At 40.7% G+C, this 27,441-nt stretch overlaps 1 protein-coding gene across 2 annotated transcripts in view; it reads right to left on the bottom strand.

Annotated features, from left to right (window-relative positions):
• Positions 1 to 14,383, bottom strand: part of SIRT1 (sirtuin 1) — a 32,859-nt gene extending 18,476 nt beyond the window's left edge. The window contains exons 1-4 of one of the 2 annotated variants that reach the window (XM_015104377.4): positions 13,933 to 14,383; positions 12,527 to 12,643; positions 10,861 to 11,102; positions 9,042 to 9,194 (exon numbers count right to left, since the gene is read on the bottom strand). In XM_015104377.4, the coding sequence (XP_014959863.2) occupies positions 9,042 to 9,194; positions 10,861 to 11,102; positions 12,527 to 12,643; positions 13,933 to 14,317 (897 nt within the window). In that variant the 5' untranslated portion in view covers positions 14,318 to 14,383. Of the gene's footprint in view, positions 1 to 9,041; positions 9,195 to 10,860; positions 11,103 to 12,526; positions 12,644 to 13,932 lie in introns of those variants that run through there. The other variant, XM_027962451.3, reaches the window with a different exon arrangement.
• Positions 14,384 to 27,441: the final 13,058 nt, after the last annotated feature.

The raw sequence follows: 27,441 nt of genomic DNA, 5'->3' as shown, positions 1-27,441 counted from the left end.
TCAACAATAGCAGCCCCCAGTGAGAGGCACCATGCAGAGTAGCCTCCGCCTGCCCCAACTAGAGAAAGCCTACATGCAGCAATGAAGATCCAACACAGACCAAAAAAACAAATTAAAAAAAACCTAATTGGCTGGCAGGAGATACAATTTTCAGGTAAAATCCAGATTAATTCTTCCTGTTGGAATTGTGACATTCCAGATCTGTTCTAAGCAAGACAGGCCATCCTAAATCTGAATCTCCTTAAGTCCTATTAAGGAACCAGTCATGTGGGTTGGACCACTGTTATTGCCACAGGAATCCATTTACAATAGACTGGAAGCAGAACTGGGACCAAATGCTTGAAATGCTATTAAATGACAAGCTGCTTTTATAAGCTATGTCCAGAAATGTGCAAACAATCCAGTAATTGGCCACTAGCAACCAACTTTTTTGCCACAGTGAGTTTTCATGTAGGAATAATGGTTTTTCTCCAGAGATGCTCTTTGCTTGTTTGCTTCTCACAATTTCTACCAATATGAATGAGAATCCAGTCAAAGGCAGAGGTGTTAACTGCAGCCCCTCGAAACTAGAAGGACTCACCAAAGTTTGATATGCTGCTATTTCAATAGATAGTAGGAAGAGTTGTTAAGAAACTAGAATTTAAATTTTCCAAGGTCCCAAAAAGTAAGTGAAACCAACTGACCACAGTAATGAAAAGTCTTCATAATCCCTAGTCTTGTTTCACTCATTCCACAAAATCATAGACTACTCAGTATCTTTCCTAGTCAAAAACTTGTAAATCAGTCACCTGACAAATGTACTTTTTTCCCCATTAAAGAGCTGGCTTACTCAACTTTTTCCACACTGGGACACCAGATAGCAAGTATTTAAGGTTTTGCAGGCCACCTGGTCTCTTGTCTTTATGGTCCGTATTACAACCACTCAAGTCTTCCACTGTAGTACTTAAGCAGCCACAGGCAACATGTCAGTGAATGAGCATGGCTGTGTTCCAGTGAAACTATTTATAGTCACTGATATTAGAATTTCATATAATGTTCACGTGATGCAAAGTATAATTCTTTTTATTTTTTTTCATATCCATTTAAGTTTTAGCTCATAGTTGTAAATAAACAGGCAGTGGGCCACATCTGGACTAAGGCTGTAGTTTGCTGGCCCCTATACTAACATAAGAGAATTTCAATTAGTGAAGCTATTCACTAATACTTAATGTATGTCCCAGCTATAACAGGAGCGCTTTATAATAATGCTGCAGACTGGGCTGAGGACGGGATTTTTACATTTTCAAGGACTGTACAGGAAAAGAACACAGTATGACAGAGTTCCCATGCGGGCCACAAAGCAGGTTACATTTACTACCAGGGCCTGTACAGAAAAGATCTGTTGAACCTCCTTTCTAGACATATATACCCCCATCTTGCAGGTGAGAAAACCAGAGCACAGGAGTAACACCAAAAGTCACAAAAGCCAGTAAGTAGCAGAACTATCATTCAAACCCAGTTTTGATGCCAAAGTGCAGCTCTTAACCACTATGCAATTTCTGATCCCTCAACTTCATGTTCCCTGTTTTTCCTTCAGGTGAAGTACCATTTATATTAGGTATTGCAAATCAGTCTACTGAGACTTATCTAGTTAAGCATTTTTCACATTGCACATCCCACATGGGACTACTGGAGATGGGATTACTGGAGATGGGATTACTGGATTACTAATCACCCACCAACACGTCAAGAATATATGTTCTCAGGACTTTCCTGAGGGCACCATGGATAAGAATCCCCTTGCTAACGCAAAGCACATGGGTTCAATCCCTATAACAGGAAGATTTCAAATAGCACAGAGCAACTAAGCCCATGCACAACTACTGAGCCTGTGTGCTGCAAGTACTGAAGCCGACACACCTACAGCGCTCTGCCAGCAAGAGAAGCCACCGTAATGAGAAGCCAAGCACTGGAAGAGTCACCCCTACTTGCTACAACTACAGAAAGTCTGTAGAAAGCAACAAAGACCCAGTACAACCAAAAATAAATCATTAAAAAAAAAAATAACACGTTCTTGGGAATTTCCTGGCAGTCCAGTGTTCAGGCCTCCACGCAACTTTTACTGATACGGCCCAGGTTCAATCCCTGGTCAGGGAACTAAGATCCCACAAGCAGGGAACCAAGATCCCACAAGCTCTGCATTGCAAACAAAAAAAGTCCTCATGAATCAGTACGAAGAAAAGAATCTCAATTAAAAAAAAATACTAAGAACAACAGGCGATTCAAAGATATACACATGGCAAGTAGTAAGAAACAGTCATCTACGCTAGTATTAATAACAAAAAAAGAACAGTTAGTTTTAACTGCCTTGAAAACTCTAGATAGCCATTAACAGATGATTAGATAATACTGTGGTTCAACTATGAAACAATACTATGTAGCTTTTTCTTTAAAATGAGGTATATTTAAGACCAATTATGAAACTATTTCCAAGAATATTAGGTGGGGGGGAAAAAAGCAATATAGAGAGAAGAGTGTGATTTTGTTGGTAGTCATTTTTAAAGTATTATTAGAAACTTACAATAATATTTCTCCCCCCTACACACACACACAAACAGGCTTACTCTTTTTTTTTTCCTAGAAGGAAACCAGTGACACATTTGACTATGGTAACCTTTAAGAAAGATTAGATAGGAAAACTGAAGGGAGAGGCCAACTAACATGTTTTCTACAGTTTCAATCTTTTTCAAACCATACACACAACACAAGACATTCTAAAAAAAAAAAACCAACAATACTAATGTATCATGGGAGACTTTTTCTGTGGGGGAAAGAGTATGGGCATGCTAATTTAGCTTTCCAATACACTTCTGATGGGAGTACGTTTTATTCACCCACAACCATTAGCAATTTTGCTTTCAGGAAATTTAGAACAGTAGAAACATATGAAAAAGGACAATCAGAGCAATACGCTTTTAGCAACAGAAAGCAGGAAACGTCCAAAATGAACACTTGCCAGATGAGTTACAATAGATGGAACCTATGATGAACCACCTAACACTGGGATTGTTATCAAGTATTCAAGTATCTGACAGTTTACTGAACGGAAAATACTACAAATGAGCTGGTTTTAAGATTCCTTAACCTTGTAACTACTTAATCCGGTATGTTTTGTACCTATCAATAAAGTGACAATTTACTGAATAAATATACATTTTTGGAAGTTCGTATTTATCCCTCTCCTTTCCTTTAGGGGAAAGAACATTCACCGTATTCAATATGGGACAGCAACTATATCTTTGAACACAGTCCTTAAAAAAAAAAAAAAAGTTATTTTATACAACCTCAGTTTCACCTTCACTGACTCTTAATAAAAATCACTCATATTTATCAACACCAGATAAATGAATTAATCTTTATAACTGCCACTCATATAGAAGGATTGTTTTTCATGGACTCCTGAGAACCATGGCCACAATTCATTATCAATTTAAGCCCTTATGCAAGAAGACAATGGTTCAGAACAAGAATATATAGCTTTAATGTTGGCCTTAATTGTTCTCCTATAGAAGAATTCAAAGTGGTGCCATAGCTAGGCACACTGTTGATACACTAGTGGCTCAAACAGGGAGCAATTTTGCAGGAGACATCTGGCAACATCTGGACACATTTTTGATCATCAACACTGACGAGAGGGTGCTAATGGTATTTAATAGGAAAAGGCCACTGGTTGCTGCTAAATATCCTACAGTGCACAGTACTCACTGCAAAGACTTATCCATCCCAAATTGTCAGCAGGTTGAGAAACTGCTCTAATGAACCAGTAACCTCTTTTACACACCTTTCCCATTACTTGGAGGTCCCAGTCTAGAGGAAATCTGTTTCTTCTCCATTATATACAATCAACGGCTTGATACATCTAGAGAAACTTTCCTTCCAAAAAGGTCTAAATTCACAATATTTCCTGTTTTCATGGCTTTATTATTAAATTCATTTTCTTTCAAAAGGAACCCCCCTACACTGCTGGTGTAAATTGGTACAAACACTATGGAGGTTCCTTAAAAACCTAAAAGAGAGCTGAGGTATGATCCTAAAACCCACTCCTGGGCATATATCCAGAGAAAACTATAATTCAAACAGATACATGCAACCCCAATGTTCTGTAGCACTATTTACAACAACCAAGACATGGAAACAACCTAACTGTCCATCAGCAGGCGACTGATAAACATGTGGTAAATACACACCATGGAGTACTATTTAGCCATAAAAAGAATGAAATAATGCCGTCTGCAGCAAAATGGATGGACCCAGAGATTATCATGCTAAAGTGAAGTAAGCCAGACAGAGACAGATGTCAAACATCACTTCTTTTAAAAAATAAAAATAACAAATTAACTTACTAAACAGAAACCGATCCAAAGACACAGAAAACAAACTTATGGTTACCAAAGGGGAAACAGATTATAAATTAGGAGTTTAGGATTAACATATACTCACTCCTATATATAAAACAGATAACCGGGACTTCCCTGGCGGTCCACTGTTAACAATCTGCCTGCCAATGCAGAGGGCACAGGTTTGATTCCTGGTCTGGGAAGAGCCCACATGTTGTGGAACAGCGAAGCCCATGCGTGGCAACTACTGAGCCAGTGCTCCAGAGCCTGTGAGCCCCAGCTACTGAAGCCCGCGCGCTCTGAGAGCTGCGCTCTGCAACAGAAGCCGCAATGAGAAGCCCTTGTGCCAAAATGGAAGAGCAGCCCCTGCCTGCTCCAACTAGAGAAAGCCCTCGTGCAGCAACAAAGCCCAGGACAGCCAACAGCAAACAGACAAATAAAAATAGGTGGCCTATGAAGACCTACTGTAGAGCACAGGGAACTATGCTCAGTATTTTATAGCAACCTACAACGGAAATAATCTGGAAAAAAAAAAAAAAAAAAGATACACAACTGAATCACTGTGCTATACACCTGAAACCCAGTTTAAGTCAACTTACACATCAACTTAAATTCATTTTCTCTCACAACTAGCAAAGTAATCATCTTTTTAAACTTTCTGCCTAGTATAGAAGAAACTGGTATAAAATTTTAGATTCTGAGTATTTTACTCATGTATTCTTTTTGGAATCTAGTAAAATATTACAAGATTTGCATATCCTCCGCATTCTTAATTTCTGAACACTATCCTTCATTCTTTGTCCTTTCTTATTTGTCCTTCAGCTTTTTCCTATTCATTTTTAGACTCAAATTAACTCAGTCTCTCTTACCTATTACCATTTATTTTAAGCGGTACTTCAGCAACTAGATGCTTTCCTTTTGGTAGTTTTTAGTGTGAGAAGTGAACAACAATCTTGTATGACCAGCAATTATAAAGATTAATTCATTCGTTTAGCTCCAACTTTCATAGAGAAGTGAAACATGCTGCCTCTACCAACTTTTTCTTCTCCCAGCCACCATACAATCTGTACACTGTAATAAATTAACACTGCCATTTTTACTCTGGGCTTCCCAGGTGGCTCAGTGGTAAAGAATCTGCCAATGCAGGAGACACACGTTTGATTCCTGGATGGGGAAGATCCCCAGTTGTAGGAAATGGCAACCCACTCCAGTATTCTTGCCTGGGAAATCTCACGGAGCCTGGTGGGCTACAGTCCATGGGCTCACGGAGAGCTGGATATGACTCAGCCACTGAGCACAGCACAGCAGCATTCTTGCTCCAATTCAGATCTTATTTTCTCTTTTGCCCTGTCAGATTTCTATTATGTGCATTTTTATAACCTGTCTTTGTAAGAGTAATACTTAATTGCTTCTGTAGATTCTTATATATCAAAGCCAGTTTAAATTGCCTGGACTGCTCAGCTGGTAGAGCATCAGATTTTTAATCTGAAGTTCAAGTCCCTGTCAAAGTACCAAACAAGAATATTCTACTAAAACCAGTTTAGGCTAAAACTGAATACTCATTATGTACCTTAGACAACAAAGATTACAATCTTTCTCACCTTGCTATTTGTATTCTCAGTTATCATATTTTCCCCAAGTGTGAGATTACTACCTTTACTAGGCAATTTAATATACACTTAAGTGAGAGTTTTGAAAAAGCTGGAAAGTTAGTCTGGGCATGTTGTTTCCTCTCAGAACACAGAATTTACAGCAAAAATCTAGTGAGCATTAAATAAATGCACCAGTAAATCAAGCTCTTATACTCAGATACAAGATCAAACTGACTTCTGGTTACTTGATGGCTTTCTTCCAGTGTTGAGTCCTGTGCAATTCCCTTGGGGTCTGGCGGTTGAGACTCTGCACGCCCACAGCAGACTGCAGGAGGCGTGAGTTCCATCCCTCGCCAGGGAACTAAGGTCCCGAAGGCCACACACAGTGAGGCCAGAAAAAAGTGTTAATTTCTGATAGCCAGAGCCAGTGTCTTAAGTCCAATCCAAGAAACCGAGTAACTAATATTTCACTGGTCTTCAGAGTCTTGCAGCAGTACCCCTAGCACTAGTATATAAAAAACACTAATATCTTCACAAATTCACGTTCTTGTGACAAAGAAAAACAGAAACTAACTTTACATTATTTGCTCAGCTCACTGTGAACCAGTAGTCTATTCTAAAGGACAGACCATCATCACTGCTGATATATGAAATTCAAAAGTTTTCTAAGTTTCAAGTTGATTACTGGCAAGATTCAAATTTCTCTTAGTAGCCTGCAAAAAGTTTTCAAATTCAGTTTTCAGTTTTAGCAAGTAAATCATTTTCTAAAATATTCCAATGTAATATCCCCATTTTATTCTAATTCCTGTTTATAAGCACACTTGCACAAAACAAAATTATTTAAGATAGTCCATCAATTTAAGCTAACACATGTATTCTAAATCGGTGGAGGTTTTCCTATAGTTATATAAACAGACTACATGATTTGAAAGTAGTTGAGGTCATCCTTTAATTAAAATTCAGTTCTATTTCATTTCTATGCCCATTAAAAAATAATCAGTAATACAAAAGACCCTTTCAAGCATACTGAAGTTTAGCAATAACAATTTACCAAATTTTGAATTTACTGCACCAGCAACTATTAACATCATGCAAGCATACCTCAGAGACACCATGAGTTTGGTTCCAGACCACAGCAAAAAAGCAAATATCCCAATCAAGTCAGTTAAATGAATTTTTTTGGTTTCCCCACTCGTAGAACGTTATGTTTATACTATACTGTCATTCATTAAGTGTGCAATAGCATTATGTCTCCAAAAAATGTACATTCCTTCATTAAAAACATTTTATTGCTAAAAAGAATGCTAACCATCACTACATCCTTGGTATTAACAAAGATTACTGATCCCAGATCATAACAACAAATAATGAAAAAGTCTGAAATACTGTGAATTACCAAAGTGTGACACAGCCATAGGTGAGCAATGCAGCTGGAAAAATGGCACCTACAGATTTGCTTGATGTAGGGTTGCCATTATGCCTCAAATTTGTGAAAACAAAAAAGCTCACAGTGTCTGTGAAGATTAAGTATACAGGGACAGGGGCTTCCTTGGTGGGGCCCAGCGGCTAAGAGTCCCCCTGCCAATACAGGAGACATGATTCTATCCCCGGTCCAGGAAGATCCCACATGCCGCTGGGGCAACTAAACCCATGAGGTGCAACTATTGAAGCTAACACACCCTAGAGCCTGCGCTCTGCAACACGAGCAGCAGGGAGAAGCCTGCGCACCACGGAGGAGTCCCTGATCGGCACAAGGATAGAAAGCCCTTGGACAGCAATGACAACCCAGCGTAGCCCCACCCCCTCAAAAAGAGAGGTGAAATGCTTCAAGTATACAGCGAGAATGTGCATAGACTGTATGCAAATACCACTGTATACAGAGACTTAAGCATCCTCTGATTCTGCTATCTGAGTGAATCTTAAACCAATCTCCACCTCAGATACCAAGGGATGACTGTTATGTCAAACTTTAAACTCCAGAGTTATCAAATAAAAACATCTGAATCATATACACAATTCAGATTTTCTAGTAACCACATTAACAATGTGAACTTTTCACAATTTATAACCCAATTCCAAAGCATAATAATAATATAATCATTATATAGAATATATAATTTATATTTTGTATGTTTTTCATAGTAGGTGTCCTAAACCTGGTATGTCTTCCACACTTGTTAACATAACATCTCAGTACAGTACACTTAGGTACTCAATAGCCCCACATGGCAAATGGCTTCTGAACTGGACAGAGCACCCCTAAATACTCTAGAGCAGAATCAACCCTGACTAAAATGCAATCTAAGAACCTTCTCCACCTCGATCACAGGCATATCTCCTCATACTATAAAACATACTGAGCAGATGTTATAATCTTTGTGATCCATAAAAAATATTCAATATCAAAACAGTAATGCTACTTTTATATGATCTACTAACCGCTAAAAAGAACTGATGCTTTTTAACTGTGGTGTTGGAGAAGACTCTTGAGAGTCCCTTGGACTGCAAGGAGATCCAACCAGTCCATTCTAAAGGAGATCAGCCCTGGGTGTTCTTTTGGAAGGAATGATGCTAAAGCTGAAACTCCAGTACTTTGGCCACCTCATGTGAAGAGCTGACTCACTGGAAAAGACTCTGATGCTGGGAGGGATTGGGGGCAGGAGGAAAAAGGGGACGACAGAGGATGAGATGGCTGGATGGCATCACAGACTCTATGGACGTGAGTTTGAGTGAACTCCGGGAGTTGGTGATGGACAGGGAGGCCTGGCGTGCTGCAATTCATGGGGTCGCAAAGAGTCGGACACGACTGAGCGACTGAACTGAACTGAACCTCTAAAAAAGGTCTGGACAATGTAAAGTGAAGTGCAAACTTCTTCTTTGAAAATAAGCACCATCATAAAATGAAGAAAAGCAAATGATAGTCCCTATGGAGAAAAAGGGATTTCTGACTAAAATGATTTTATTTCAGTGATTTTACTCCACCACAGTACTAGTACTCAGTTTACTAGACAGCCATTCAAAATAATTTTTCATGACAGAAGGACAAAGAAACAGCTAGAAAAGTTTGTAGTACCTTTGCAAACTTGAAGAATGGTCTTGGATCTTTTCTGAAATATTCAATATCAAACATTGCTTGAGGATCTGGAAGGTCTGGAAAGTCTATTGCAAGGCGAGCATAAATACCGTCTCTTGACCTGAAGTCAGGTATTCCACAAGAAACAGAAACCTGAAATACGCATGGCATAATTTGTACAATTAAATCTTCTACTGCTACCTTAATAATTACTAGTCCTCTTATCACACAATTAGGCAAGAGCTGAAAAACATTTTTAGTTTGAAACTTTTGGAGAATAGAGATACTACCTTAGTTTAATTTCTAATAGAAATAAAATACTCAGAAAACCAGTGTAATTAAGTCCACCACATATTCCATTCATAAGGGGGTAAGGAATTTAAAAGTCAGGCTAACTTTAAACCTTTATAAGCATTTAACCAACAAATTAAAGCAATTCCAACTTGACTGGGAAACAAGGAAACCATTTCAAATTATTTGAAAGCGGGCAAGAGTTTCTATCAGTCAAGTATTTCCAAAAAAAACACCCTCCTCTAAATCAGGGTTCTATTACTTCAGGAACACTAAATTTCTTAATTTTCCTTAAAAAACTATGCTGTACAATATTGCAATTTTTAATTTTGAAGAACACATTTAGATTCTGTGCTTTTTCTACAAATAAACCTTGACAATTTCAAACTGCGATTTCAGAAGTTATCTATTCCACAATTTTTGTCTGCGTTTACTCCATTTTGGTCTCAGGGCAAAAACGAATGTTTGAGTCCCATCGGGGAAGCAAAACATACCTATTCGTCATGATCATCTAATGCTAAATAACACTCTCCCTGAACTCAACAGGTCAGAAAGCAGGACTCGACTTGACTCCAAAAACTGTTCTGTCACTACCATGTAACATATTCTGTATTCAACACACAATATGAAATAGCCTTAGTAACTAGTTAACTGAGACAGAAAGTGGGGCAAATGGAAAATGTCAAGCCACCACAATCGTATCATCTTAATTTAAAATGGAGGAGAGACGATGTATAATTTTTACAATGCTCCATACTCTATAACAGTGTGTGTTATCAACATTTAAAATTTAGTAAGCTGATGGGTAAAAAAGTGAAAACTCACTATTACTTAATTTGCATTCACTGAGTACTGATACTGAGCCTCTTTCATGATTATCTGCAAACCATCTTGTTTTTGTCTATAGTCTTTGCCTTTTTTCTATTGTATTTTTGTTATTTTCAATCAATTGAAGCTAAGTACATTAGAGTAATAATCCTTTGTAAGTCAATCATGGTGCTTTTTTTTTTTCAATCTGCTGTCTGTATTCCTCATCTGTTTATGGTGCCTTTAAAAAAAACTTCTATGTAACTGGGGAAAAAATGGAGGGGAGGTAGGACTCTGTTACCTCTCCAACACTAAGTTCTCGACTTGCCAATACATACGTATTAGGCTCCTGGTTTCTCCATGAAGGCTGAGCAAATGACCAATTTTTATCATTAGGCCCTGACACTGTAACACAAGCAGAATTCCCTGCATCTCCTTTAGGAGCTGTGGTATAATAAAGCAGGTAAAAATCTTACCTTAATCCCACTTACCTACTGTGTCAATAAATAGAAGGACATCTTTTTTAAGGTTACTAAGAAGTTTAAAAAATCCTGACCCAATTTAGTAACTGCTGCTGCACTCACTTTTTAGCAGTTTCCAAACACAAATGCCCATTATCATGTAAGAATAAATTCTATACCAGAAATGTGTTTGTGACTTGGACAAGGCTGAAAAAATACACCCTCCCCCTTTTACTAGTATTCTCATCCAGCTTACATACCCCAGCTCCAGTTAGAACTATTATTTTTTTGCACTCTTGCAGTAATTTCACAGCATCTTCAATTGTATTAATATCTTTTCTTTTTTTCCTTTTTGGTGGTTCTGAAAGGATATTAATAACAATCTGCCACAGTGTCATATCATCCAATTCAGGCGGAGGAATTGTTTCTGGTAGTAAATCTTTAAGAATCGTTCGAGGATCTGTGCCAATCATGAGATGTTGCTGAACAAAAGTATATGGACCTATATTAAAAGGAAAAAGAACTAGATCAATCCACTCCAAGTAGTTCAAAATCTCATTTATTTTCTGAAGTAGTAAATTAGCACTCCTTAAGGCTGTTTTGTAAAGTAAAAAAATGCACTGCAAAGGTGTTTCATTCAGAACATCTTCAGAGCTAAGGTTATATATCCCAATGAAATCAGGAGCTGAGACACAGAGCCACTACTATATATCCTGTCCCCTGAGCTATAAAATGCCAGGTATGTATTTCAAAGGGATTCCCTGGTGGCTCAGTGGTAAAGAGGCCATAGTTCAATCCCTAGGTAGACAAGACCCCTGGAAAAGGAAACGGCAACTCAATCCAGCATTATTGTCTGGGAAATCCCAGGGACAGAGGAGCCTGGCTGGTTACAGTTCATGGGGCGGAATCAGATGCAACTTCGTGACTAAACAACATGTGTAAGAGTCAAGTGAATTTACTACTAGAATTAGATTTCTCTGGTTAAAACCTAAAAAAATATAACTTAAATACAACAGATGTACAAAAGGGCTCTGCAAATCAATAAAGATCTTACCCATCCTGAAAGCCCACACTATTTATCATTAAAAACACAAAGAAAATGAAATCTATCCTTAACTACTATCTTTAAAATGTTCCCAGTAATAATCTTCAATTTAATCTTAACCTGTCTTTGCAATGATGCATATAATGCTAATGTTCTAAGCTTTAATAATTCTTTGCCCTAAATTTCTTAATCAGTTCCTAGCTTAAGAAAACCAAAAATACAGTCAATATAAACACTAAGAGAAACTAATCATCACGATCTTGAAATAGTCAAGGCATTTCTGGAAAAATGAGAGCACATTAAGAAAAAGAATATTTTGAGATGGTCATGTTACTACTTCGATATAAAAATCTCATAGTATTCTCTACTTCAAAATACTTTCCCATTCCATCAAAATACTTAGTATTTACTGAGGGCAAATTTTTCCAGGCACCGACTAAACAGTATACAAATCAGTCAGAAATCCCTGGCCCCCATGGGACTCTATATTCTAATGCAGGAAACCAGCAATAAAAGTTATACACAGAAATTGTCAAGCAGTAAGTGTTAAGAAGAAAAATTATAGAAGGATATGAAGGAGGAAGCAAGATACTTTGGAGGATGACCATTCCATATGGAGGGTACAAGTGGAAAGGACCGTTTAAGTGTGAGGACCTGGTTTTTGAGAAATTACACAGGCCAGCTTCCATGGGCCCATGCTGTTTAACAAACAAAAACAGAACAAAGTACTAGACTTCCCCTAAAAACCAAGCTGACATTAAATCTCAGTAAACGCCTAAGAACCTCATCACAAGACAATAAGGGAAGAAAGAAATATAGTTTTCCTCGACATAAAAAGAAAATATCAGAGAAAAGATAGCTCTTAACCTGTGAAACCATACCTATCCGAGGTCTTGGAGTCCAGTCACTAGAACTCGCATGCGAGGCTCTATCATCTTCGTCACTTTCGCACGAATGGAAACCGTTGGTGATGATTTCATCACCAAACAGAAGGTCATCTGCAAAAGAAACCAAAGGTAACTCAAGGTTGTGGAAACAATCTGCATCTAAAATTATAAAGCTCTGTAATTATTGTGATGCAACAATTTCCAATGAATAAAGCACTCATACTGCCCGCGTAAAAAATGTCTACTGGATCAACTCACACCGTTCACAGGAACAGTATATCCTCTTTAGGCATTCTGCTCAGAAGCTAAGTTTCATCAAAATCTAGAAATAAGTCTACTTAATCAAAACACAAAAAGTAGCAACCTTGACTGAATTTATCGATCACAAATAGTGGTTCATAAAACTTACCAAATAAAAAGTTACCCAAAAAGTCATGCAAACACAGCTATGGCAACTTGCACTCTCTTATATAACGCAAAATCTACAAAGGTACCTTTGCATTATTCGTTTCCCTTATTAAACTATGTTTCTTGAAAACAGTGTCGTTTTTCTAATCCAGTCCCTAATGCACACGTTATCTTTACATATAGTCAAATGGTCCACTGGTTGGATTTATTAGTACAAATAATGGAGAGGCATATCTATCTAGATAAAAACTATGAAAACACTGAAGGATGACGAGACACACAACTATCACATCTACTTTAGCATGTCAGAAAAATGTCAATTCGTGTTTCAGGGTTACATATACACACACGAAGACAGTTACTGTAAAAACCACTATAAGAACACGATTAGAGGAAAAACACTATTCACGGCAAAGTAGTCTAAAAAACTATTACTCTCCTATGCCCACTATTAATTGCACCACAGAAGGGTAATGTCTTTATAAACACCTATGCTCTTTAAAATTTAAAACAAGTTTGAAAATAGAGGCCCTCCTAAAAACCCCAACAAATTTCGCAGGCAATGGCAAAAGCTGGCGCAAGGGACAGTCAAAAAGTTGCAGGTTGAAGTGTGCGGGACGGGGAGAGGCGGAGAAGCGAACAGCATTTAACAAAAGCAATACACTAAAGGAGTAGGAGGGGAGAGAAACTTATTTTAAAACCGACAGCGAGGGTAGCCCGCCCCGCGGCTGCGCAAAACGCGAGGCCGCTGGGGCGGGCCGCGGGGAGGAAGGTGGGGGTGGCACAGAGCAAGGGAGGGAGCGAGTCCGCGGGCCGCTCCCGCAGCCCAGCCCTCAGCCCCGCAGGCGCGCGGCTGAAGGCCCAGGTCGGCAGGGGGAAGGCGCAGAGCCAGGCCCGAGCCCCCAACCCGCCCGAGACTCCACCACCCGACAGGAGGGGCCCCGGGAGGAGGAGGGGGGATGCGCAGTCCCGGCCGCCCGCGCCCTGCGCACCTCGGTACCCAATAGCCGCCGCCGCCGCCTCTTCCTCCTCCTCGCCCTCGTCGTCGTCGTCGTAGAAGTCGTCGGCCGGTGGCGCCTCCCGGGATAGGCCCTGTAAGCCCGGCCCATTGTCTCCTTCTCCGGCCGCCGCCGCCGCCGCCTGGGCCTCCAGCCACAGCGCCGCCGCCGCTGCCGGGCAGCCGCCGGCCGCCGCCGGCAGTTCCCGCTCGGGGGCCGTCCCGCCGGGCTCGCCCGGGCCCCGCCCGAGGCCGGGGCCGTCTCTTCGCGGCCTCTTGCGGAGCGGCTCCCCAGCAGGCGGCGACGGGGCCTCCCTCTCAGCCGCCACTACCGAGGGGGAGCCGCCGGGCTGAAGGGCGAGCGCCGCCTCGTCCGCCATCTTTCAACCGCCTCTCTGGCCCTCCTCCCTCGCCTCTTCTGCTCCCGCTCGACTCGCGGCACTGGCGCCCCCGCGGCTCCGGCTGCGGGAGATTTAAACCCCGTCACGTGACGCGCCGCTCCTCGCCCCCGCCCTCCCGCCGCTCCCGCCACCCACGCGGGCCGGACCACAACACCGCGGGTCACGTGGCAGGCGGAGGCGGCGTGGGCCTGGAGGAAACCCCGCCTTGGGTGCTGCGGCCCCACCCCTTGGAGGCCGGCGCGTCTCGCAGCCAAACTTGTCTTTCAGTCTTCAAATCAGTGCCCGCGGGTTGGTTCAAGTTTTGCTCTGCGCCGCGAGTTTCCACTTCTGCGTGAAGAGCACGCCTTGCTCGACTGCCTTTGTCTTTTCTTGACTTATGCTAAGGGTTAATACTAAGTTCCTGAGCGGCGTTAAGGCTAAGCTTCCCGAAATGTGCTAAGTAATCGGTCAGTTTGTTAACGGACAAGTGAAGTGAAGTTCGCTCAGCCCTGTCCACCTCTCTGTGACCCCGTGGACTATACGGTCCATGGAATTCTCTAGGCCAGAATACTGGAGTGAGTAGTCTTTCCCTTCTCCAGGTGATCTTCCCAACCCAGGGGTCGAACCTAGGTCTCCCGCACTGCAGGCGGATTATTTACCAGCTGAGTTACAAGAGAAATAGAGGCAAAAGCACGGTTCACTTGTCAACCTCCACACCCCATTCGCACAGCTTCTCTTTGGCTCCCTTTTTCTCTTTGCTTTTGTCTTTAGATTATTGCTATTTCTTCCTCTCTCCATCCCTTGTAGGGCGGTGTAGATTGTCCCTCAAAGGCATGTGTGCGTCCTGCAAAGACCTTTGAGGCGGAGGGATGATCAGCCTACCTGCTTCGTGGTCCCAGCTTGGCTCCAAATGTGTGATTTCCCTCGTATAGGTTTCATAAAATGAGTATATCGGCTCAAGTGGAGTGGTATGAAGATAACTGGGCTGAACATGACTTGGCCGCTACAAACATGTAGATTTGGGTAAGAATTTGAGATCCTTCTAGCGTGAGAAGTTTAGCTTTTCTGTAAAATGGTTAATAAGTATTTTGTAGGGTTTTGATGAGAATTAAAGATAGCCAGATGTAAAGTGAAGGGTGTACATAGTAGCCAAAAATATTAATTCCTTGCCTACTTGAAGTCCCTCTTCTGTTTTTTCCTGAAATTTTAGGACTCTCACTCCACATCTAGCCTTAACTGAGAACCCGTATGATACATGGCAGACCCAGAGCCTAACTTCGTAGGCATCTGTTTCTGAAACAAAGCACTTCTACCCCCTTAAGGGGTAGTGAGTTTATAGTTTATCAGTCCGTAAGCTTTAAGTGGGTCCTGTCTATACAGTGACAATTACTGTTTGAACTTAACGCAACTTAAGGTGTTTCATCCTTTTAAAAAAACAGTTCTAATTTTGAAAATGTAACTGGAAGGTCCCATCTAAACCCAAAAGTCTTTGTACCTCGAGTTAAACTGAGAATCTCTCCTTACAGCTGGTTGTTTCATTTCTGAAAGTGATGATCTCTTTCAGCCTATAAGGCTTGAAATCACTGAAGCGTTCCTTCAGATTGATGCCCGGTAATCAGTCTGTGAACAAATCCTGTGGTCTTTTCTTCCCGCCTACACTCCTAGTGCTTAATTAGGTAGACATCTCACCCTTCCTGGCTTTCATACTTGATCCTATTCTCTCCCCACTTTATCTTATCTCACAAGATATTTCAAATTGCTTCTCAACTATGTTGGTAGGATATATATAAAATGTTAAGAGTCAATATTCTATCAAAATAGGAACAGAACTTTCAGATTAAAAAAAAAGACATATGTAAGCTTATGAACATCTTATTGCTTCATTCATTTGTATATGTTGTACCTCAAAGACACTTGATGGTGTTCATGAAATACTGTGTGATCACTGTGATTACCTGTGCCCTGATGGCACAGACATGGCCAGTAGCATAAGCAGGAGACAGAAGTTGTATCACAAAACAAAACAAACTCTCATCTCTTCTGGCCTTACCAGTAGTTGAAAATTATTTGCATGAAATTCAGCTCATTCTTTGTTCCTAAAGCTGGAAATTCACATTCAGTTTTTCAGATCTCATATGACTCTAGTGTTGAGCTTCTTGTTAGCATTTTTGGCATTACTATTCTCTAAATAGTACTTTTCATATTACAAAGCTCCTTTTTTAAAAATGAGGAAAGCTCTTTACGTTCTCATATGGAATGATCTCCAAACTGCATTGGGCAAGATGTAAAACAGTGTGTGCAGGATAGTGCCATTTGTTTTTGTTTTTTAAAAAAAGGTTGTGGAAGTGAGACCAGATGTATGCATTAGCTTATATATATGTATAGAATAACCCTGGAATCACTTGAAATAAATACATACATGCTGCCGCGTATTTGTCATACTTTTTGCCCGTGCCTCCTTTCCGAGAACAAGTCCTCTCTACTCCTTATTCAGTATATTAGAGAGCACAGGCCCCAATTTTATTTGTTAACTTATTTTTCTTTATGTGTTTCATTGACTGTCTCCCCCGACTACAGCAGGGACTTTGTTTATCTGGCTCACCTCTGTACCAGTAGAGAGCTAGCACATATATTTCTTGAACAACAGACTAAATGAATCTAAAGGAAACCTACCACATAGGAAAAGAATTGTTGAATGAAGGTGATGGGCAGGGACTTCCCTTGTGGTCCAGTAGCTAAGATTCCAACCTCCCAATGTAGGGGGCCCAGGTGTGATCCCTAGTCTGGGAACCAGATCCCGCGTGTGCAAATAAGACCTAGTGCAGTCAAATAAATAAATATTTTTTAAAAATAAAAGGGGAAAAATAGGGATAGGTGGCAAGGGTGCTTTAAAAAAACAGGCAAGGAAATTCAGTCTGTAGCCAGCACAGTTCACATGAGAACGTTAGTAAAACATATGAGATTTCTGGTATCTTGTTCAAGAAGATGAGCGTGGTGTACTGGCCTACGTGGTGTTTCCCAACACCAACAACCAAATCTCTGATTCTTCAGACAATAACTGGAAATTCAGCAATGCAAATCATTTTTGACATTAAATACTGGGAGCTGGTGAAGGTCTCAGTCTCACAGGACTGTCCCCAGTTCAGATGCTAGTCACAAGTCCCAGTCCTCATAGATTTCTGACCAACGGACTTTGAATTTGGAGTTCCCGTGAAACTCTCCTAAAGTTCAATAATTTCCTCGGGTGGCTCACAGAACTCAATAAGACACATTACTTATATCTACAAAGAAAGCATTAACTTGTATCCTTACAAAGGAGACACATGAACAGCCAGATAAAGAGATACACAGGGCAAAGTCCACAAAGATCCTGAGCAAAAGTCCATGTGGAGTTGGGGTGCATCACCCACCCTGCACTTCACTGTGTTCATCAACTTGGAAGCCATCTGAAACTTCTTGTTCAAGAGTTTTTATAGAATTTAAAGTTTCCATCACACCCTGCCCCTCATTCTGGAGGTCAGGAGTAGAGCTGAAAAGTTCCCGCTCTCTAGTTACTTGGTCCTTCTGGTGACCAACCCCATCTCAAAGCTATCTTGGGGGTCCTGCCCTAAGACCTGCTTTATGTTACCTCATTAGCATAAACTCAGGAGTGCTGGAAGAGCCTTCTATGAATAATAAAAGACGCTCCTGTCACTCAGGAGACTACAAGTGTGTTAGGACTTCTGTGCTTAGAACAGGAGAGAAAAACAAAACATATCATACTAAAGGCCGTCATAGACTTCAGACACTAATTACTAAGAAGATTTTGAAGATTTTTAACTTGTTTTCTCACCCTAGTAGTCCTTAGCTTTTATTTATATATATTTTTGGTGTGAATATCTAAGGCTATGAATAAAAGAATATTTATTATGGCCTTCATGTTGTTGGGAAAAAAGTCCAGAAACACATCCAGATGTCTTCAATAGAAAACCTGTTGATCAAATTATGATGATACGTACTGCGGCATATTATGCAACCCTTAAAAAGATCTGTAATGGTTGTTCTTGAGGAATGTTTATCTGATACACTGGGAATAACAAAAGTAAATTGCACAAAAATGTGCATATTATGATCCACTTTTATTATTTAATAAGTATACCTTTTATTATTTAAAAAACCCCTATATAATACCTGGGCTTCCCTGGTGGCTTAGTGGTAAAGAATTTGCCTGCCAAGCAGGAGACATGGGTTTGATTCTTGGTCAGGAAGTTCCCAAGGACAAGGAAATGGCAACTCACTCCAGTATTCTTGCCTGGAAAATTCCACAGATGGAGGATCCTAGCAGGCTACAGTCCATGGGGTTGCAAAAGAGTTGGACATGACTTAGCAAATAACAACAAATATAACAACTATATAGAAACCTGTATATAAGTATCGCTGTAGAGATTTGGGAAAAGTATGGAAATGTACATATCAAAAATGCCAACATTTTAACATCCTTGATGGATTGGGGGTGGAAATTATTGGCAGGGTTGAGGACACCTTGATAAATATTTCTTGCCAAAATACTATGTTTTCAGAATGAACATTTTTTAAAAATATAATTTAAAAGCAAAAGAGTAACCATTTTTTGAAACTACAACCTGAGGGTTGTAGACTCTGGGTTCTGGTGGCTGCAAAAAGCCCATTCCACTCTAAGGCCTGACTTACAGTTGGCTGACTTTCTTGTCTTACATGACTTCTTTTTAAATTTCCTACCTATAACCAAAAGTTTAGCAGATGTTATTCTTTCACAGCATCTTCTTTTGTCTTTTGATTGAGTTATAACCTAGGTATTATACTTCCCTAAAGAATTTAGCACTGTGCACCTTATGAAACACCACTTGGGAAGCTGTGTTGGACTTCCAAACCAAATCAAATAAACAGTTTGGTAATGTAGCCTGGCTTCCAACAACAATATGATGATTTAGTATAAAGGTTCTGAAATGCTTTTGACCCCCTTTCCTCCAGGGGATATTTGACAACTGGAGACATTTTTGGTTGTCACAACTCTTCGGGAGAAGGTACTAGTGACATTCAGCAGATAGACGCCAGTGATACTTTTCAACATTCTACACAGCAGAGGACAATCCCTCACAACAAAGAATTATCCAGCCATAATGTCACTAGTGCACAGTTCTGGCCTATTGTCATGTGCCTGCACACAAGGAAGCCTGAGAAACTGTATCATTTGGGGTGACAGAATGGAATTGAGGGCAAAAAGGCAATGATCAGCATTGAAATGTAAAGTTCAGTTCAGTCGCTCTGTTGTGTCCGACTCTTTGCAACCCCATGGACTTCAGCACACCAGGCCTCCCTGTCCATCACCAACTCCTGGAGTTTACCCAAACCATGTGCATTGAGTTGGTGATGCCATCCAACCATCTCATTCTGTGTCATCCCATTCTCCTCCTGCCCTCAGTCTTTCCCAGCATCAGGGTCTTTTCAAATGAGTCAGCTCTTTGCATCAGGTGGCCAAAGTACTGGAGCTTCAGCTTCAACATCAATCCTTCCAGTGAACAGCTAGGACTAATCTCCTTTAGGATGGAGTGGTTGAATCTCCTTGCAATCCAAGGGACTCTCAAGAGTCTTATCCAATACCATAGTTCAAAAGCATCAATTCTTCGGCACTCAGCTTTCTTTATAGTCCAACTCTCACATGCATACATGACTACTGGAAAAATTGTAGCCATGACTAGATGGACCTTTGTTAGCAAAGTAATGTCTCTGCTTTTTAATATGCTGTCTAGGGTGGTCATAACTTTCTTTCCAAGGAGTAAGCGTCTTTTAATTTCATGGCTGCAGTCACCATCTGCAGTGATTTGGGAGCCCAAAAAAATAAAGTCTGACACTGTTTCCACTGTTTCCCCACCTATTTGCCATGAAGTGATGGGACCGGATGCCATGATCTTAGTTTTATGAATGTTGAGCTTGAAGCAAATTTTTCACTCTTCTGTTTCACTTTCATCAAGAGCCTCTTTATTTTTTCACTTTCTGCCATAAGGGTGGTGTCATCTGCATATCTGAGGTTATTGATATTTCTCCTGGCAATCTTGATTCCAGCTTGTGCTTCTTCCAGCCCAGTGTTTCTCATGATGTACTCTGCATAAAAGTTAAATAAGCAGGGTGACAATATACAGCCTTGACATACTCCTTTTCCTATTTGGAACCAATCTGTTGTTCCATGTCCAGTTTTAACTGTTGCTTACTGACCTGCATACAGATTTCTCAAGAGGCAGGTCAGGTGGTCTGGTATTCCCATCTCTTTCAGAATTTTCCACAGTTTATTGTGATCCACACAGTCAAAGGCATTGGCATAGTCAATAAATCAGAAATATTTTTTTTTCTGGAACTCTCTTGCTTTTTCGATGATCCAGTGATGTCGGCAATTTGATCTCTGGTTCCTCTGCCTTTTCTAAATCCAGCTTAAACATCTGGAAGTCACCGTTCACGTACTGCTGAAGCCTGCTTGGAAAATTTTGACCATTACTTTGCTAGCGTGTGAGATGAGTGCAATTGTGCGGTAGTTTGAGCATTCTTTGGCATTGCCTTTCTTTGGGATTGGAATGAAAATTGACCTTTTCCAGTCCTGTGGCCACTGCTGAGTTTTCCAAATTTGCTGGCGTATTGAGTGCAGCACTTTCACACCATCATCTTTTAAGATTTGAAACAGCTCAACTCGAATTCCATCACCTCCACTAGCTTTGTTCATAGTGATGCTTTCTAAGGCCCACTTGACTTCACACTCCAGGATGTCTGGCTCTAGGTGAGTGACCACAAGAGCCTCTTCATCGTGATTATCTGGGTCGTGAAGATCTTTTTTGTACAGTTCTTCTGTGTATACTTGCCACCTCTTCTTAATATCTTCTGCTTCTGTTAGGGCCATACCATTTCTGTCCTTTATCGAGTCCATCTTTGCATGAAATGTTCCCTTGGTATCTGTAATTTTCTTGAAGGGATCTCTAGTCTTTCCCATTCTATTATTTTCTTGTATTTCTTTGCACCGATTGCTGAGGAAGGCTTTCTTATCTCTCCTTGCCATTCTTTGGAACTCTGCATTCAGATGGGAACATCTCCTCTTTTCTCCTTTGCTTTTCGCTTCTCTTCTTTTCCCAGCTATTTGTAAGGCCTCCTCAGACAGCCATTTTGCTTTTTTGCATTTCTTTTTCCTGGGGATGGTCTTGATACCTGTCTCCTGTACAATGTCACAAACCTCCATCCATGGTTCATCAGGCACTCTGTCTATCAGATCTAGTCCCTTAAATCTATTTCTCACTTCCACTGCATAATCATAAGGGATTTGATTTAGGTCATACCTGAATGGTCTAGTGGTTTTCCCTATTTTCTTCAATTTAAGTCTGAATTTGGTAATAAGGAGTTCATGATCTGAGCCACAGTCAGCTCCCAGTCTTGTTTTTGCTGACTGTATAGAGCGTCTCCATCTTTGGCTGCAAAGAATATAATCCATCTGATTTCGGTATTGACCATCTGGTGATGTCCATGTGTAAAGTCTTCTCTTGTGTTGTCGGAAGAGGGTGTTTGCTATGACCAGTGCGTTCTCTTGGCAAAACTCTGTGAGCCTTTGCCCTGCTTCATTCTGTACTCCAAGGCCAAATTTGCCTGTTACTCCAGGTGTTTCTTGACTTCCTACTTTTGCATTCCAGTCCCCTATAATGAAAAGAACATCTTTTTGGGTGTTAGTTCTAAAAAGTCTTGTACGTCTTCATAGAACTGTTCAACTTCAGCTTCTTCAGCATTACTGGTCAGGAGATAGACTTGGATTACCATGATATTGAATGGTTTGCCTTGGAAACGAACAGAGATCATTCTGTCCTTTTGGAGACTGCATCCAAGTACTGCATTTCGGACTCTTTTGTTGACTATGATGGCTACTCCATTTTCTTCTAAGGGATTCCTGCCTACAGTAGTAGATATAATGTTTGTCTGAGTTAAATTCACCCATTCTAGTCCATTTTAGTTCGCTGAAATGTAAAGTAGGAGGAGACAAACATGAGAGTAGGAGGACGTGGAGTTTACTTCCCTCCATGAATACATAAAAGATATATCTGTATATGGAGCGATTCTCACTAAAAGCAAACTGGAGGCAGACAGAAAGACCCCTGTAAAACCAAAGCTGTAAGAAAGATCCATGCAGAATTGGATGAATGGGAGAAAAAAACAATCAGGTTGGGACCTGCACTCTTGGAGCAGACACGGAAGAGGAGGGGAATTATACAGAGTTCCTCCCTGGGAAGTAAGAAGTTTGAACCAAATACTGGGCACCCGACCCTGGGGTATGACACTTGTTGGATTGAATCTCCTTAGCTGGTTAAAAAGCAAATGGGACTACAATAGTGCTGTAAGAAACCTAGACTCTGCTCATGAAGAGTGTGCACACACTTGTTTACTCCTGAAATAAGACAGAGCAAACAGATTGGAACTGCCTGGGACACTGGCTTGTTTCCTGCAACTGATAGCACTTGACCTAGGCTGAGTCGAGTGGCAGCTCCAGCCCCATTGGTTCCACAATACAGCTCTACTCCAGGACAAAGACTGCCACAGACAAGAAGAGCATGCAGATGGAGGGCACAGAGCTGGCTCAGGCCTAAGGAGAACCTGAGCCAGGTGAGGGCAGACATCGCTAGCACTTGTGATGGCAGCAGTTCAGGAATGGTCTAGAACTCTGCCTGGTGCCAGGACTACTCTAGCTTTTTTCCAACCCAAGCCAAGCACCTACTCAGTCCCTCTTGCTCCAGCACTGCTTCCTTCTAGGGTAAGAGTATCAGTGTTGGGAGTGGGGAGAGCACACATTTAGAAGGGAAGAAACAAACATGTATCCAAGCCTTGGGGCTGTTACTCTACCACTTGAGCCTTACTCCCACCCCCCAGTAGGCTGGTGCTGGCCACTGCGCAGAGGAAGAATGCCAGCAAACACCTTGCCCTTGCTCTAGCCCCACCTACCATCTCTATTCCCACCTACCACCAAGATGATAGCTGCTAGGACACCATGGAGGAAGACATGACTCATGCTCATGTTGGATATACTCTCCCGACAAAGCTACTGGGCACAGGCACATTGTAGAGGTATGCTCTCACACAAGGACGCTCTTTCAAGACCAGGATAAGTACCTGCTTCACTTAATTTCACAGGAAAGTTAAGAGAAATGAGGAGGCAGGGGAATTTCTTTCAAATGGAAAATGAGAGAAAAACCCTGAAAAAACAACTAATGAAATAGAGATAAGTAATTTACCAGATAGGGAGTTCAAAGCATTAGCAATAATAGAGCTAACTCAATAGGGAAGAGTGGATAAACACAGTGAGAATTTTGAAAAGGAACTAGAAAATATAAAAAAGAACCAATGAAAACTGAAGAACACAATAAATGAAATAAAAAGGAATTAAGGGCAAAGTAGGTGATACAGAAGAATGCACTAGCGATCTGAAAGCACACTTATGAAGGAACTTACCCAATCAGAACAGCAAAATGAAAAATGAATTTTTAAAATGAGACTAGTTAAAGGGACCTCCAGAACAACATCAAACAGGGACTTCCAGGGTGGTCCATTGGTTAAGACCCTTCGCTTTCAATGCAGGGGCATGGGTTGGATCCCTGGTCTGGGAAAAAAGATCCCACATGCCATGTGCTGTGTGGTCAAAAAAAAAAGAACAACATTGAACATATCAATATTCACATGATAGGGGTCCCAGATGATATATTTGATGAAATTATAGTTAAAAGCTTCCAGAACTTAAAGAAGGAAACAGATATCCAGATGCAGGAGGCAGAGGGGCTCTCAAACAAGATGAACCCCAAACAGACCCATACCAAGGCATAGCATAATTTAAAATGGCAAAAGGTACAGAGAAGGAAAGAATTGTAAACACAGACAGAAAAGAACAAAGAACCATGTATAACAGAACCCCATTAGATTATCAGCTGATTCCTCTGCAGAAACTTTGCAGGCCAGAAGTGAGTGGCATGATTTTATTTAAAGTGCTGAAAGGGGAAAAAGCTACAACTCTACCATGCAAGAGTATCAGTTACAACTGAAGGAGAGATAAAAAACTTCTCTGAAAAGCAAAAACTAAGAGTTCACCAATACTAAAAGAACTCAAAAAGAAATGTTTAAAAGTGGAAAAGAAAAGGCTACAAGGACTAATAATCTATTGGAAAGGAAGAATCCCAATAGTAAAGGCAAATATATAGTAAAGGCTGAGGATTAACCACTTAAATAAGCTAGTACTAATATTAAAACAAAAAAAAATTTTTTTAATCAACTGTAACTACAGTAGTTAAGGGACAGACATGAAGATGTAAAATATGACATCAAAAACACAAAACCTAGAGGAGGGGAGTAAAAAAATATAGATCTTTTACAGTGTGTTTGAAATTAAGTTACTACTAGTTTAAAACAAGTAGATATATGGTTACAGGATAACATACATGAACCTCATGGTAACCACAAAGGAAAATCCTACAATAGAGGAAATTCCCTGGTAAGGACTCCATGCTTTCACTGTCAAGGGCCCATGTTCAATCCCTGGTTGGGGAACTAACTAAGCCACAAGCCACATGGTGTGGTTAAAAAAAAAAAAAAAAAAAAAAGACCTACAATAGATACACAAAAACTAGAATGAAAGGAACAAGGCTACTACTAACGAAAATCACCAAACCATAAGAACTGAAACCAAGAGAATAGGAAAAGAACAGAGAACTATAAAAAACAACCAGAAAACAAGTAACAAAATGATAATAAATATATAGCTGTCAATAGTTACTTTAGAATCCATTTCAGTAGTTCCAATTACCATCTGGAATAAGCTAATGAGTCAAAAAAAATCTCTCAGTGGTCCATTTGGAACACTACACTTACGTATCTGATATATACTGAACCACAGAATGGTGTCAAACACATGTGGGAAACTGAATCATCATCTACCAACTGAAAATCTATTACAGGTAAACTTTAAAAGGCTATAAAGGAGGGATTTCCCTGGTAACCCAGTGGTTAAGACTCCACACTCCCAATACAAGGGGCACAGGTTCAATACCTGGTCAGGGAACCAGAACCCACATGCCACAGCTAAGACTCAGAGCAGCCAATTTTTAAAAGAAAGGCTACAAGGGAAATGGAGAGAAGATGGCAGAGTGTGAGCTCACTTCTTTTCATGAAAACACCAAAATCACAACTAACTGCTTAACAACCATTGACAAAAAGAAGGCTGAAATCTGCCAAAAAGACACCTTACATCCAAGGACAAAGAAGAAGCCACAACATGATGGTAGGAGGGGTGCAGTCACAATAAAGTTAAAGCTCATACCTGCTGGGTGGGTAACCTACAAACTGGAAAATAATTATACCAGAGAAGTTTTCCCATAGAAGTCAAAGTTCTGAGCCCATGTCGGGATCCCCAGGCTAAGGGTCTGGAAAAGGGAAGAGGAGCCCCCAGAGAATCTGGTTTTGAAGTTCAACAGGGTTTGATCACAAGAATTCCACATGACTGGGGGAAACAGAATTTCTACTCTTGAGGGTACATGCAAGGTCTTGTGTACACCAGAACCCAGGGGAAAAAAAGCAGTGACTTTGTAAGAATTGAGTCAGACCTATTTGCTAGTAGTGGAGAGTCTCTGGTGGAGGTGAAGTTGGGGACAGCTGTGGCTCACTGTGGGGACAAAGACACTGGTGGTGGTAGTTCTGGGGAGTGCTCATTGGCATGAGATCTCCTGGAGGCTGCCATGCTGCCATTTTCTTGAAAGGATCTGGCCCCACTCAACAGTATATGGGCCCCAGTGCTGGGATTCCTCAGGTGAAAGACAGCCCTACCCATCAGCAGACGGACTGTTTAGAGTCTTCCTGGGCACACAGCTGTCCGCTAAACATACCCTCGACATGGCTCCACCCACTGGAGGGACAAGAGCTAGCTTTACCCAGCAGAGGTCAGGGAAAAGTCCCTCCCACCAGGAAGCCTGCACAAGCCTCACAGCCAGCCTCATCCACCAAGTGAAAGACAGCAGAAGCAAGAACTGCAGCCTATGGAACCCTGCAGCCTACGGAACAGAAACTACAATCACAGAAAATTAGACAAAATGAGATGGCAGAAGAATATGTCCTAGTTGAAGGAACACGTTAAAAGTCCAGAACAGCTAACAGAGGTGAAGATAGGCGAGTGACTGGAAAAAGAATTCAGAGTAATGACAGTAAAAATGATCTAAGTTCTGGGGAAAAGAATAGAGGTACAGATCAAGAAATAAAAAGAACTGTTTAACAAAGAACTAGAACTAAAGAATGACCAAACAGAAAAGAACAATGAAATAACTGAAAAGGAAAAATCTCCAAAATTTACAAACAGCTCATGCAGCTCAATATCAATAAAACAAATAACCCAATCAATAAATGGGCAGAAGATCTAAATAAGCATTTTTCCAAAGAAGACATCAGTTCAATTCAGTTCAGTCACTCAGTCGTGTCCGACTCTTTGCGACCCTATGAATCTCAGCATGCCAGGCCTCCCTGTCCATCACCAACTCCTGGAGTTCACTCAGACTCATGTCCATCGAGTCAGTGATGCCATCCTGCCATCTCAAAGAAGACATACAGAAGGCCAAAATGTATACAAAAAGATGCTCAACGTCACTAATTATCAGACAAATGCAAATCAAAACTATAGTGAAGTATCACCTTATACTGGTCAGAATGGCCATCATCAAGAAGTCTATACATGGAGAAGAGAATGGCAATCCATTCTAATATTCTTGCCTGGGAAATCCCATGGATAGAGGAGCCTGACCGACTACACTCTATAGGGTCACAAAAGAGTCAGACACAACTTAGCAACTAAACAACAATAACTTGAATTAGCAAATAATAAAAAGACTAAAGTTAAAAGAAAAAAAAGTTATTATAAAAAAAAAAAAGTCTATACAAACCAAAGAGGAGAGTGAAAAAGTTGGCTTAAAGCTCAACATTCAGAAAACTAAGATCATGGCATCTGGTCCCATCACTTCATGGCAGATAGATGGGGAAACAGTGGAAACAGTGTCAGACTTTATTCTTCTGGGAGCGACTTTCCTTTCACTTTTCACTTTCATGCATTGGAGAAGGAA

Source organism: Ovis aries, chromosome 25 (genome assembly GCF_016772045.2).
Source record: "Ovis aries strain OAR_USU_Benz2616 breed Rambouillet chromosome 25, ARS-UI_Ramb_v3.0, whole genome shotgun sequence".
NCBI lineage: Eukaryota > Metazoa > Chordata > Mammalia > Artiodactyla > Bovidae > Ovis > Ovis aries.
Note: the sequence above shows the minus strand (reverse complement) of the source record. Positions and strands in the feature narration are given on the sequence as shown.